Source organism: Dendropsophus ebraccatus, chromosome 3 (genome assembly GCF_027789765.1).
Source record: "Dendropsophus ebraccatus isolate aDenEbr1 chromosome 3, aDenEbr1.pat, whole genome shotgun sequence".
Taxonomy (NCBI): domain Eukaryota; kingdom Metazoa; phylum Chordata; class Amphibia; order Anura; family Hylidae; genus Dendropsophus; species Dendropsophus ebraccatus.
In genome coordinates, this window is record NC_091456.1 from 128,675,343 (window position 1) to 128,690,470 (window position 15,128).

The 15,128-nt window shown below is 41.6% G+C and overlaps 1 protein-coding gene across 3 annotated transcripts in view; it reads right to left on the reverse strand.

Annotated features, from left to right (window-relative positions):
* Window positions 1–15,128, reverse strand: part of DMXL1 (Dmx like 1) — a 104,485-nt gene that overhangs the window by 57,805 nt on the left and 31,552 nt on the right. For 2 of the 3 annotated variants that reach the window (XM_069962675.1, XM_069962677.1), the window contains exons 6-16: window positions 14,956–15,022; window positions 13,973–14,151; window positions 12,161–12,350; window positions 11,185–11,353; window positions 10,548–10,760; window positions 8,379–8,635; window positions 7,615–8,290; window positions 5,079–5,200; window positions 4,859–4,948; window positions 4,674–4,779; window positions 3,292–3,411 (exon numbers count right to left, since the gene is read on the reverse strand). In XM_069962675.1, coding sequence (XP_069818776.1) covers window positions 3,292–3,411; window positions 4,674–4,779; window positions 4,859–4,948; window positions 5,079–5,200; window positions 7,615–8,290; window positions 8,379–8,635; window positions 10,548–10,760; window positions 11,185–11,353; window positions 12,161–12,350; window positions 13,973–14,151; window positions 14,956–15,022 — 2,189 coding nt within the window. The remainder of the gene's footprint in view (window positions 1–3,291; window positions 3,412–4,673; window positions 4,780–4,858; window positions 4,949–5,078; window positions 5,201–7,614; window positions 8,291–8,378; window positions 8,636–10,547; window positions 10,761–11,184; window positions 11,354–12,160; window positions 12,351–13,972; window positions 14,152–14,955; window positions 15,023–15,128) is intronic. The other variant, XM_069962676.1, reaches the window with a different exon arrangement.

Here is a 15,128-nt window from a genome sequence, read left to right on the forward strand (position 1 = left end):
AAAGGTCATAGCACTTGCATTTTTCCACCTAGAAACCCACATGACCCCTTATTTTTTGCGTCACTAATTGTACTTTGCAATTACAGGCTGAATTTTTGCATAAAGTACACTGCGAAACCAGAAAAAAATTCGAAGTGTGGTGAAATTGAAAAAAAAAAACGCATTTCTTTTATTTGGGGGAAATGTGTTTTTACGCCATTCACCCTGGGGTAAAACTGACTTGTTATGCATGTTCCTCAAGTCGTTACGATTAAAACGATATATAACATGTATAACTTATATTGTATCTGATGGCCTGTAAAAAATTCAAACCGTTGTTAACCAATATACGTTCCTTAAAATCGCTCCATTCCCAGGCTTATAGCGCTTTTATCCTTTAGTCTATGGGGCTGTGCGAGGTGTCATTTTTTGCGCCATGATGTGATCTTTCTATCGGTACCTTGATTGCCCATATACGTCTTTTTGATCGCTTTTTATTACATTTTTTCTGGATTTGATGCGACCAAAAATGCGCAATTTTGCACTTTGGGATTTTTTTGCGCTGACGCCGTTTACCGTACGAGATCAGGAATGTGATTAATTAATAGTTCGGGCGATTACGCACGCGGCGATAGCAAACATGTTTATTTATTTATTTATTTGTTTACTTTTATTTAAAACCTGGGAAAAGGGGGGTGATTCAGACTTTTATTAGGGGAGGGGGCTTTTTACTATTAACAACACTTTTTTTTTTTTTTTTTACACATATACTAGAAGCCCCCATGGGGGACTTCTAGTATATACACTTGGATCTCTCATTGAGATCTCTGCAGCATAGATATGCTGCAGAGATCCATGAGATCGGCACTCGTTTGCTTTCGGCTGCTGCAGCCGGAAGTAAACGAGTGCCGAGCCGAGGACGGCGCCATCTTGGACGCGTCCCCGGCCGGCATCAGTAACGGAGATCGCTCCTCCGGGACAAGGTCCCGGAGGAGCGATCTCCCCCACTAGACACCAGGGAAACGTTGCCTCCGGTAATCGGAGGCAGCTGTCAACTTTGACAGCTGCCTCCGATTAGCTAATTAGCGGGCACGGCGATCAGACCGTGCCCGCTAATAGCGGCGGTCCCGGGCTACACGCGGCACCCGGGATCGCGGCACTTCAAAGCGGGGCCGCCGCGCGGCCCCGCTTTGAAGTGCAAGTGAGGACATAGGACGTACCGGTACGTCCTATGTCCTTAAGAGGTTAAAGGGACATATTTCTCTCTTAAAGGAACCCAGTTCGAGCGAAACGGGTCTCTTTAAGAGCGAAATACTTCCTTTAAAGGGACCCATTTCGCTCTTAAAGGGACCCAGGTCGCTCTTAAAGGGACATATTTCGCTCTTAAAGGGACCCATTTACCCCCTCAAGGGACCCAGGTCGCTCTTAAAGGGACCCGGGTCGCTTTTACAGGTACTTAGTTCGCTCTTAAAGGGACCCATTTAGAGCGGCTTGGGTCCCTTTAAGAGCGACTTGGGTACCGTTCCTTTAAGAGCGGCTTGGGTACTGTCCCTTTAAGAGCAGCTTGGATCCCGTACCTGCTACATGGCTGCCTCAGCTCTGCTATTTTACTGACTGACCTCTGCTACTAATAATGGTAAAGATCATTGCTCGGTTACCATGACAATCTTACTCATGTCAGGGAGACAAAACGGTTAAGGACCTTTCATATATTACATCTTCTATTGGCCAATAGTGGACATGTGACTGTGGATGGTGTGATACAATGCATGACGAGACCTTAGAGTTCCTATTGGCTGCTATATTTCAGCTATTTGCATATGTGCTGTGATAGGCTGTCAGCAGTTAGAGTGTGGCCATTATTTGCAATGGGCCATTATTTTCTATGGGAAATTTGGGGTCTTTAAACGTAAATTTCTTAAAAACGACAAATCCGATCTAAACGAAAAATAGATAGCACACCACACACCGCCGAGGGCTTCGAAACGCAGTTTGAACGGAGTCTGTGCGCAAAGCGGTTCGGGCTGTATTACGCGCAGAAAAATGGCTGGAAGAAGAAACGGAAGAAGAAGAAGAAGAAGAAGAAGAAGAAGAAGAAGAAGAAGAAGAAGAATACGGATTACAATATAGTGCTTTTAAAGCACTATAATTAACCCATTCCATATCAACAGGGGATATTAAGTCGGAATAAACCATTCGAAGCAGACTTGTCAGCGGCAAGACAGATGTAAATAAAGCACTGTCTACATAGAGCTAAGCATCATAATTTGGGACATACCTCTTTTCCAACAGTCCTCTCTACTGGCAAGATAAGCCTTTGTTAACACACAAATAAAGCTCAAGTGCCCAAGGAGTGTTTACCAGCACAGCATGGACCCAGTCCATCCTCTTATCTAGTGGCTGTCAGTCAGGCACTGGGAATGCCCCCTGGCCACTTGACCCTCAGTTGCATGTTAAAAGATTCATAAGTCGCCGATGGAGAAAACTATGGAAGTAGAAAGAAGGTATGTCTTGAATCAAGAAGACTAGCCCTATCTAGCCATTGGCTTATTGTTTTCCTGCTGACAGGTGTACTTTAAAGGGGAACAAATCAGCAGGTTAGGACATCTATCGGATAGTGGCTTTAATATGACAGTCCTGTGTGCTAAATTTTAGCAATATACAAATGTGGCTGTTCAGTGCCACGGGGGTGGTAATTCACTCCTTAAAGGGGTTGTCCGGCGATAAAAAATTATTCACAGAATAACACACATTACAAAGTTATACAACTTTGTAATGTATGTTATGTCTGTGAATGGCCCCCTTCCCCGTGTTTCCCCCCACCCACGCTAGACCCGGAAGTGTGGTGCATTATACTCCACGCGGCCACGTCATCAGCAGCTCAGCCGCGATTGGCTGAGCACAGTTATGCTCAGCCAATCGCGGCTGAGCTTCGGATGACGCTGCAGAGGGCGGGCGGCACTCGGGAAGATCCGCCGGGCTCCCGAAGAAGACGTCACTGCTGAGGATCGGAGACCGTGGTCGGCACGTGACAGGTAATGTATAGCGCACCACACTTCCGGGTACACGGGTGGGGGTGGTGGGACACGGGGAAGGGGGCCATTCACAGACATAACATACATTACAAAGTTGTATAACTTTGTAATGTGTGTTATTCTGTGAATAATTTTTTATCGCCGGACAACCCCTTTAATGCAGTGTTAGGGCTGCCCACCAGCACCTCTTACCACACACTCTACAGGGATGGCTGCTGCATTCACTGGTTTAGTTCTTTAACTAGAAAAGTGCTATACTATTCAAAAATGTACATACCCAAAGAGACAGGGATAGATTTCAGGTGTAATCTCCACATGTGCAACACAGAGTACTTGTTTTTAGTGCATTCAATCACCACCAAGTAGAATTTTTCAGAAAATCCACTTTGGGAGTTTTCTGTGGAAGAAAAGAAATTGTGACTTATCAACAAGTCATTACAACTGATTTGGAAATCATTCCGCAAACAGAGACACCTTATTGTTAATATTCACCAGGCTTACCACAGTGTAAAAACACAGGATTAAAATAGCTGTCCTGAAAGACAGTCACATGCTAATGCTTCCCTCGAGCATGTGAAGTCACATTTCCTCCACTGCCGTTTATCAGTTTTCACACATTATCTTTCATAATAAAAGCTTTGCTTGGATTCTTTGTGTGCTAAATGTATCCAACATGTCCATAGCAAGATTTTTTTTTCTTGTGATCTGTGTTCAATACTGTTAAATTACATCACATAGTTGTGTTTCCCAGGGTGCTCTAGTGTCTTTTTACACACACAGATATCTGACAGATAATTGAAAACAAAGCCAGGAATGGATTTGAAAAGAGGAGAAATCTCAATCTTTCCTTTATGACCTGTTCCCTGTTTATAGTCTGTTCTTGGCTTTTGTTTGCAAAAATCTGCCAGATATCTGTGTGTATAAAAGGACCCTTAGAAACAAAACTGCAATTTCAACGGGAGCTGCAGTTCACATTAGAAACTGGTGACTCTTTTAGATAGTTGTTGTGTCAATGAGACATGTGGTCTCTTTCATATAGCAGTCCATTGTTATAGAACACAGAAAAATGCTTTTATTTTCTTGTTCAAACTGCCAATCAGGGGTTCTCAAGCCCCTGATGTGCCAAGGAATGCAACCCCCCGGGATCCCTATCCCTGCTTGCTTCACCGACAGCTTCCAATACAATGCCCACTTTTTCCTGCTCTGTGCAGGTGTTAGACTTGGAAGTAGGTTCCAGCTGTCAAACAAGCAGGGGATGTTGAGGGGGAGCGAGGAGACATGCCAGCCTCCAGCAATTCACGATAGAGATCAGATGTGAATATGCCCTGGAATGCTGCCACTATCCCCCCCTTAAATCACGTCTATGCAAGTTACAAAACTTGTGTTGTCACATATAAGCCATATTTTTAGTTCCTATGCTCTCCAGCTAATGCTGGGTGCACAGCTGTGTTGAAGGTGACACCGGGTGGCCAGTTTTATCAGAAATACTGGGCCCCATGCAGGAAACCCATTAAAGTCAATGTAAGTCCATGTACAGCATGAAAGGGATCTGTCAATGTTTTCTGTTCTGCTCCAATGATGGCACAGATCAGAGCATACACAGGTAAAAACCTAGCTTTAACTTTAACAAAAACAAGACAAAAAGTAAATGCATAATACCAGAATCGGACAGAATACCAGTAATTCCAGATGAGCCTGTTTTCTTTAGATTTCCCAGTATGAAGTCTTCTTGAAAGACATGTAATAGTTGGGTTTTTCTTCTATGCTAAACATAAGATGTATGAGAACCGTAAGCAGAAAATAAACTGTGTGGCATCTAAAGTCTTACAAGTATCAAAACTTACTAAGCTGGTAATGGCATCTAGTTCGATAATGCATCCTGGTCTAGCCGTAGATTGCTGACTAATGATGTTGAAAACCTCCCCGACATATTTCTGAAAAGGAACATTATATCTCACATTAATAACAATGACTTTTCATGATATATTTGGAGGCAAACACATCAAACTTGCATGTCCTTTATTTCAGGATCAGGCTATTTACCAAGAAGGGTTAAGTACTTACTGAGATATCTGGGTTGGACAGCTCACACAGTAGCTTTTTAGCATCAATGACTGCTTGATATAATCTTAAATTCTGGCCATCACTAGCAACAAAACATGCACTCGGGGAATTGCAGTAGGTTCCTGAAAGGAAGACAATTCATGGCATTTTACAGACAAGCAACCTCCCTTTTATTCTCTAAAAGGAACCTGTCATTACATTTATCCTGACTAAACCATGAGCCATCAGGACAGTACCCAGTGCCTTCTACGTGCCCCAGAGCTCTCCATACACCAGGGTGTCCATACACCCTAACAGGGAGACATATGTCTGTCAAGTTTGTGGGGCAGGGAGAAGCTGCCAGGGACTTCCGTGATGACCTATTGAAACATCAGAAGCAACAAGAGAAAATATTTTCCAGCAGATGTGGTTAGTAAATCTATAGTAAGGCCTCTTTCTCACATCAAAATAAAACTTCGCAAATACAGATCTGTAATTCTGGACAGTAAGGTCCCCGATGATTTCTATGGCCCCATGCACCAGGGCTGTGGAGTCGGTAAGCCGCAGCTCCGACTCCTGAATTTTATCAGGACTGACTCCTGCTCCTTTATAAATGGCCAGTCGGATACCAGGGGAGTTATTTATCACACTGGTTCAGCAGCTTCTCCCTAAATGTCCTACATGATCCTGGGGCGACTTCTGAGTGAATAAAGGAATACTGTATATAAAGCAGCTTCTCCTGTGTGTGCAGAGGATTCAGCCAGTCTCCAGCCCCACGTCCTGAACAACTCCGAACTAGACTAGATGGAGCAGGTGGTTTTTCCTGCTGACAGTCTTCTATGTTTCTAACTAATATTCACCATACATAAAATAAACACTGCTAACACTGCCAAATCCCTGTGATACAGAGGGGTCAGCCATACTGATAGAGTCACACATAGTGATGTTGAGGGTCACTGTGGGTGCAAGCAATTGCGCACACACACACACACAGCATGCTGCAGCCATAGCGCACACCTACACACATACATACATATACACACACACACACAGCCTGCTGCAGCCATAGCGCACACAGACACAGCTGCTGCCATAGAACACTGAAGAAAACCACACAATCTTCTACCAGAGAGAAAACACCACACTGAGGACTGAGGTTACTGCTACACTACTTATGTCTTCTCCTCCTCCTCTATACTACACAGGATATCTTCATATTACACTACTGCTGAAATACAATCATCCAGTATCCAGAAAGAGAAAAGCACAGATCTCCCCCCACACAATGGATTCTTCCAGCTCAGAAAAACTGCCAAACAGTCGCTGACAACTTTTCCCTGACCACCCTTATGTAATAGAGCCAGTGATCTATTAAAAGGTTGCTCATAAAATATATTGATGAGCAAAACTTATAAAATTCATATCAAAACTCAATTCTAAATTGTTTAAAGATTTTTTTAAAGCTGGACTCGGAATTTTTTTTTCCCCGACTCAAACTCCGACTCCAGCCAAAACTACCTCCGACTCTGACTCCACGATTTCGACTCCACAGCCCTGTCATGCACACTTCAGCATTTGTAAGTGAACCATGTTGAAAATAGAATATAACAAAAAATATAATATAAGATGTTGAGCCATGAACTTGCCCATAGAAATCAATGAGTCAGCCTGGCATCCAGAAGCATCCACAATTTGTGGATCTGTTGCCTGCCTTTTCTTTTTTCTTAAAGTCACTCTGTACCCACAATCTGACCCCCCAAACCACTTTTATCTTCGGATAGCTGCTTTTAATCCAAGATCCGTCCTGCGGTCCTTTTAGCAGGTGATGCAGTTATTGTCCTAAAAAAATACTTTTAAACTTAAAGCCCCGTGCCAAACGGGAGTATCTTGTGCTCTAACTTTGCACAACCTCTCTGTCCCTCCTCCCCACCCTCTTCATCATTAGGAACGCTCCAGGCAGATTGCCTCCTATTCCCCACCTGTGGCAGCCCGGCACATGGGCTGGATCATTAAGGACCTGTGCAATGTTCAGCATGGAGAAAATGTTTCAGTGGCATTCCTAATGCTGAAGAGGGTGGGGAGGAGGGACGGAGGGGTGGTGCAAAGTTAGGGCACAGATACTCTCGTTTGGCACGGGCTTCAAATTTAAAAGTATTTTTTTAGGACAATAACTGCATCACCTGCCAAACGGACCACAGGACAGATCTTGGATTTAAAGCAGCTATCCGAAGGTACAAGTGGTTTGGGGGGGGGGGGGGGGTCAGATTGTGGGTACAGAGTCGCTTTAAGCACCTTACCTCCTTACTGGAAGACCATGCCGATGCACTGTGGATGACTTTTTGCCCAACCTGGACAAAACTGCAGACAACATACCCAAACAGAATAAAACAATACTGACGTGGGAAAGAGGCCTAAGTGAATGTAAACAAGCCCAGGATAAACATATATTTATCCTTCAAAACAAATTAAGGAAATAATATAAGGGCAGACTGGAGAGACCATGTGGTCTCTTTCTACCAACAATATTTTAGGTTTCTATGGATAAAAAAGGACTCACCTAAGCAATGACTAGGTATAAGTGTTGGCAACCAAGCAACATTTGAGAAAGCAGAAACATGAAGAGAATTGATACGAGCCAGCTCCGAAACTCCACCAGAAAAAGACAGAGGTCCAATAGGGTCCACCCTCCAAAGAATAAGTTCACTATACACTGCATTAGGATCTTGCCAGGCCTTGTCCACTTCCACTTCATTTTGATTATCATTAAAATCTCCCTGGGAAAAGTCGTGCGACTTTCTGAGGCCATCATCTTCTACTGGATTCAGAGAGTTGTGGTGAGAGGTTGTCAGCAGGAGTGGCAGCACAGAATGACAAGCTAGGTCATTAAGATGAAAGCGATGGCCACAGTATCTAGACTTGTGAGAAATGCTTAGCACGGTTGAAAAGGCAGACTCCTCAGCAAAGCTGACCTGCCACTGGTTTAGTGACCCATCAGCGTGCTTGGAGATCATCAAGACATTAGGAGTGAAAATGCTGAGTTTCAGACTGCTGGATGATTTCTGGCCAGCAGATATTAGCATTGAAGATGAGCGTGCCACACATGGAGGTTTTTGTTTACCCTGCTGAATAGCCAAGTCCACATTTTTCGTGCTGGCATACATGACAATACTCCGGCAAAGAGAGTTTGCATCTCCAGTTGGGAATGCTACTGGAATTCGACATGAAAAAGACACCTAACCAAAGAAAAAAAGGACCTGTTAAAAACAAGAAAAAACATTCTTTAGAATGTTCTTTAGAAACAAGAACATGGTAAGAACCTACCTGTACTTGACGAAACATGCCAGGCTGGTATTCATCCAGCCAATCAACATGCCACACAAGCAAAGAGCCATCCACAGGATGAATACTAAACAACATGTCCGGATTTTTGTTCCATTCCGACAACAGAACCTCAATCTCATGATCAATAACAGATGATGGGAAGGAAATCGAGGAAGAATTTGTCATAGCCTTTTCACCATTCACTTCTTTCTTCTCTATGGCTACTTTTATTTCGGTTTCCCCAAAAGTATCATTTTCTAAAACAAGAAAAAAAAATCCGAAATACAATTCGAAATAGAGTATTTGCAACCTTTTTAACATATTCCTGTAGGAAACTATAAAAGCAGCAATCTCATATTAAAGTGCTTGTCTGAGATGAGACGGCCGTCTACCTTTAAGGGGTAGAACAAGAAAACCTCTAGAGGATACTTCAAGCTGAAAACGCCTTGGGTGTAACTTAACAATGTAGGGCACTTTCTTGGCATAAACTGTGCCAACAAACTAAGGAATTGCATTTTAGGCATGCATGCGAGAGCTGTGACTGGTAACAGCTGGATCCCCACCCTAATGTCTTTTTAAAAGTAGTTTCCCTGCTTCCAGATTAAAAGTATTATTTCTGTCATTTAGAAAGCTGAATTTCCAATTAAAAAGTAGAAAACCTTATTAAAGACATCTATTAGACACTGACAACTATTAGACCTTTAAAGGGAACCTGTCACCCCCCGTGCCGGGGTGACAGGCTCCCGACCCCCCGTTAGAGCCCCCTATACTCACCTGATCCCGCCGGGTCCCGCTTCTGGATCAGGTCGGGTGACGGAGATCTCAGTCGCTGCAGCCTGGCACACGCGCTGAGAGATGAGTCCAACGCTCATAGAGAATGACGGAGCGCTGGACTCTCCTGTCATTCTCTATGAGCGTTGGACTCATCTCTCAGAGCGCGCGCCGGGCTGCAGCGGCTGAGATCTCAGTCACCCGACCGGATCCAGAAGCGGGACCCGGCGGGATCAGGTGAGTATAGGGGGCTCTAACGGGGGGTCGGGAGCCTGTCACCCCGGCACGGGGGGTGACAGGTTCCCTTTAATATAGTTTTCTGGTTTACCGCTACAGACCAACATTGCTTAATGGTTTACATTCTGATGCACTCACGTCTAAACACTAGACTAGCAGGGATTAATGAAAGCAGATTAATATTTTATCTAATGGTGGGTTTACACAGACAGATTATCTGACAGATTTTTTAATGTAAAGGCAGGAACAGCCTATAAATAGAGATCAGGTCATAGAGGAAAGATTTATCCTCTTTTCAAATCCATTCCTGGCTTTGACTTCAAAAATAGGTCAGATATCTGTCTGTGTAAATACACCATAAAGGTTGGATCAAATACTACATATTTTTGTCATGACTTTGGATCAGTGGGGTTCTCAAAGGTGAAGCCACCCTCAATCCATTAAAAAAAAAAAACAAAAAAAAAAAACGTTTACAGTTTGCACTTACCCAGGGAATTGCAGCATGGCCGAATTCTAATGAATAGGGTAAAGCTGCCGGTCCCTGCACAGTGTGGTGCATTACTGGGCATGGGAAAATTAGAAGGGGAGCAGTACTAAACCAATACTGTATCCCCTTCATTCTTGAAATTGGAGAGGCTCTTTGTAATCTTATCCCTATAGCTAATAAAAGTGATGGTATTTTGTAGCAATGCCATCACTAGATGTGATAATGAAAAAATTAAAACAATGTAGCTTTCATTCACCATTCCACTCTTGATATGGCTATAGATGGCCAGGAACTCATACCAACGTGCACACTAGCACGGCACAAACTGCCTTTCATTAAACAAGCAATTCTTAAAATGTATTTTCTTGTATAACAATTAAATTTCTATTATTTATCAGAATACCAAAGTAAACATTAACCACAAAACATACAGCTAAAAGTAGCAAGCCTGTCCTTATAGTCTCAGATCATATGTCATGGTGTATGTCCTCATGTATGGATAATTATATGTAGATCTCTGTAATGTCTGATTTATGTCTATGTATGTACCCCCAGAATTGTAAAGTGCTGCGGAATCAGTTGGAATAATAATAATAATAATAATAATAATAACAATAACAATATAATATTATTATTATTTAGATTCTTTGTCTGTACTAGTCAGAAATACGAACCTTCATCTGAATTCCCATCAACTTGGTTTGTTTCCTCCGTACTGACTTCTGAAGACTGCTGCTCAAAGCTTTTCTTCAATTGCTGAAGGAAGACTTCCATGGACAAGGAAAAATGCAACTCCTTGTTATTCAGCCAATGTACAACAAAAGGACCATTTTTTTCTTCAGTCTCTCCAAGACTCATTGATGATATGGAAGGAAGAAGAGGAATGTCTGTGAAGATAAAGATTTTATCATCTGTACAATTTTTTTTGAGCAGGTGTCAATTATTACACACTGTGCATGATCCTGCTTTAATTGTGCAAATGTTACTATTAGTCATACATGCATTAATAATTCTTGCACAATTTTTTCTAATACAGCTAGGCTAAAAAGCTATGATAGAAGTAAAAGGGGGGAATACTGCAGAACAATGTTTTGGGCAAAAACAAACAAAAAAACACATATGACAAATCAGCTAAAAACGCTGAAACCATCCCCTTTCCTGACCCAAAATTGAAAAATGGCGAACGTGGTGTAAACTGAAGATATCTAGCTAATTTGCCTAGGTAACTTTTTATGTAAAACATAAAACAAACAAACTGTATTTGGTAACAACTTCAACAATACTACAGACATAATATTTCCTGGATCTCACCTGTGGCTGGATTGATGCTGGCAGCAATGTGAAAGTGACAAAGTGCATTGCCATGGAAGGGTGTGTTCCGATGGACTTCATGAGCATCCTGCTGGTGAGGAGGGTATCCAGTATGTGCGACCAGTGCTAAAGACCTTCTCCTTCCTCTACCAAAATGCCTTAAATTCAGCTGTGCACCAAAAGGTAAAAAACAGTTATTTAAACATCCAAATACATAAAAAACATGAAGCTTTGTACCATATAAGAATATATCCTAAAATATGTAGGTTAGACAACATTTCTGGTTGTACTTCACTTCATATAAATCTATAGCTGTCAGAGTAGTGACTGATTTAGTGTCACAGAGATAATAGCATGTGTGAACTGTGCCCCAGGTAATAAAGCTTATTGCTCTATATACTAGCCATTAGTGTTGAGTTTTACATTAGCGCTAATATTCTGTTAAACTGCACTTTGTATCATGGCCATCGCAAATTATGGCAAAGGACAAGGCATAAAACAGAGGCCTATGTCCTTGGCTGGTTACTTAGCAACCACTTTCTGACAATATTGCCCATATAGATACAAAACTACTGTCAAATCTAATAAAAAAAAAGATGTGAATAAATATGTGAGAGCCTAGGAGTCAAAAAATGCTTCAAGAGCCCTGGGGAGGCAACAAAGCTATATGTGAAACATGTGTGCAGCAGTGGCTATATGTAAAAAATATATACTGCTCTTGCGTTCTGCAACATTGTGGCATACTTAGGGTACAATGGTTTTGTGTAGTCTATGGATGGATCATGTTGTTTGTAGCTGTATTATTAATACATTATACTACTTTGGTGGATGCAGAGTAGAACCTTGCCAATATGCTGTTGCGACAAGGAGACCGCATATGGGTGAACCGGCCCTTTGAAACCATAATGAACACTTTGCTAGATTTGTAATGAAGGAAAAAAAAAACATGCAACATCCTTGAATCTGCATTTCTCACCTCCAATGCACTTTGCACACGCTCTTTACTTGATGCATTTCTTTTGAAGTTGTTATTTAAGCCATCTGGTTCAATTTTTTGGCTGAATCCATCGCCACATAAAAGGCTGTCGTTGGGCAGCAGTGTCTCTGCCCAGAGTCGGCAGACGTTGTCCTTGCAGCATGTAAGAAGAACATTACACACAGAGCCTCTGTGAGAGTGGGGAAAAAAGGTTGACTTTTAAAATTTGGGAGTTTAATCGTAGAAACATAGAAGATTGTCGGCAGAAAAAGACCATCTGGTCCATCTAGACGGACCTATTAGTATTTTCATCCTTATTATCTTAGAATAGATATTTGTGCATCCCAGAAAGGTTTACATTCAGTTATTGTAGATTTACCAACCATATCTGCTGGAAGTTTGTTCCAAATTATTCTTCCATAAAGCAAGCTAAAAAAATGCTTTAATTGGTTCTTAAGTTTTAAGTGGTGGTAAACAGAGGGCTAAAAGGTCACAATGTGATGCATCTGGCAGCGATGCATAAATAGTATCAGTGTATGTGCCCAGTTTAGCAGAAAATGTAAGAAATTCAGCTTCACTACTAGAAACAACAGTGTTACCTTTGTTCCTTTCACCTGCACATTACAGAACCTGACGGATTTCCCAATGCACCATACATAATGCAAAATGACATGTTAAATGTTTCTTTTAAAGTGACAGTGCCCCTTTAAGGCAGTCTGCCATTCTTTCTCCTAAACCAGTGCTGGACACCCAAGGAGCATTTCAATACCAAAAACAATCTTTCTATTGAACGTCCAATTGTCCAAGAGACATGGCCCAGTTGCTTAAGTCCTGCCATTTCCTAGCTTCAATGATTCCCAACTTTCTCCCTTTTATCAATCATGACCAACTAAACTGGTACTGGCTACCTACATATCACACATCTAACCAATGTCAGATGTGTAATAAAGAAAGGGGAGGAGTTTGAAAGTGATGATGCCAGGGAGGCGCTGGCACTTCAGCAACTGATCCATGCCTCCAGGACCCCTGGATGTCAAACTAAAATGCAGCAGATTTCAAAAGTAATACTGAAATTCTTCAAGTTTTTTGTTCTGTAAGAGATCAGGTTAAAGTGCTCATTATCATCACAGACAGGTTTACAATAAAAGAGGACACTAGTATATATGCAGCCCACTGTATTTACTATAATTTACATCAGTAGCTGTAGTAAATTTTTTTGGAAAGACTTCTAAGGCATAAATCCAGCACAGCAGTCACAGGTAGGGCTCCAACAGTGCTTCAATATCTGGAAATGGTAGTGAATTGCCAGACATAATACTCCCAACATGTTATTGCACCTTGCTGTGGATACAGTATAGAAAAAAAATATATAGTATAGTTTTTCTAAAGAAGACATATAATGCTAGATATTCAAAGTCACAGTATGCCTATTGGGCTCTATGTATGCTTCACATTGGCAAGCTTTTAGGCCACACAGAAGGCAAGTAAGATTGCAAAATGGACAAAGCTCTACGTTTGCATCCCACTTTGCCAGCTTGTTGATATGAAGCAAATACAGAGCTCAATGGAAGGGCTCAAGAGTGCTGTGTAAGGAGCCTAATGTTGGCAAAAAGAAGGGGAAACCCACAATGGATTTACTACAATTGCTGTTTAGTAACTGTAAATTATCAATTATAGCTAAATACACTAGATACAACAACTGGATATTAATTTATTTTAAAAGATGAAGGTGAAATATTACTGACTGTATCACTGCAGGTCCTGTGTAACTAAAGACTAGCCAGAGCTGTGTGCCCTATAAAATGCACTGACCGTGGCATAAATTTACTTGTCTTTCTCCAAGAAAACCCAGTGACTGCTCGAGGATGAGCAAGATAGATAAAAGAAAAATCCACTTCTCCTTGACCTTCTTTCTCTGGACTGGTAACTGGAGATGAGACAGCTGAGTGCCAGCTTTCAGTATTGTACCAGACCTTTACTAAGCAGTCATCCTGTGGAAAAACAGATACAGGATGAAAACAATGCCTACAGACAATAGAACATTGTCCAGTGTTCTGAAAAACACTAATCTTGTAAGCAATGAGTTTTCTAAAACCCCCAATAGTGACAGAAAGATAAAGAAATTAGAAAAACAAAATCAATTTCTAAGAATATGGCAGCAAAGTTAATAAACCTTCCCTGAAGCATATCTATAACACATCCGGGTAGCAAAAACAAATTTTCAGCTTTAAAAGGGCACCAATCATGCCAATTGTGCAGATATGGTTCCAAGCTGCCCAGTATAGATCTACTGTGCAGGCTGCCAGCCGCAACTGCAGGAGTAGCTTTATAAAAGATGAAAACTAGTTTTATTATACCGTGCAAAGCAGGGAGAGGGGCGGCAACTAGTCATCTGAGTGGGGAGTCAAACATACACAGAGACATGTCAAAATGTTTGAATTGTTCTGGGTCTGAGTGTTCAGACCTGTACCGGCTGTGTCACACGATCAGTCGGCCTCATAACATAAGTCTATGCAGCGTGACTCATTATGCTGACAGAGCGGGGAGAAGACAGGTCTGAACGCTCAGACCTGGACAGATCAAAACCTCTACCATGTTAAAAGTTTTCTATGATGACAGTGACACTTTAAGATGGCACTGGGTATGTGGCATATGCTGCACTGAAATGTGCAGTGTCTGACCAAACTACATTTTGACTAGGAGTTAATATTTGGTAAAATAAACTATGTGACCATGAACACACATTTCTGTATATTTTATAAAAAATGTAAATATAAAAAATGTGAATCTCTCACCTTTCCAACTGTTGCAAAAAACTCTCCATCTGGGGAAAACTTCATTAGATGGACTGAAAATGCTGTTCTGTAAAATACAGTATTTATTAAAGAGAAGGTATAGCTTTAATTTCCTGCCAAGTGTATACAGTTGTGAAAACATATATCAGTCATTCACACATGTTTTATAAAAG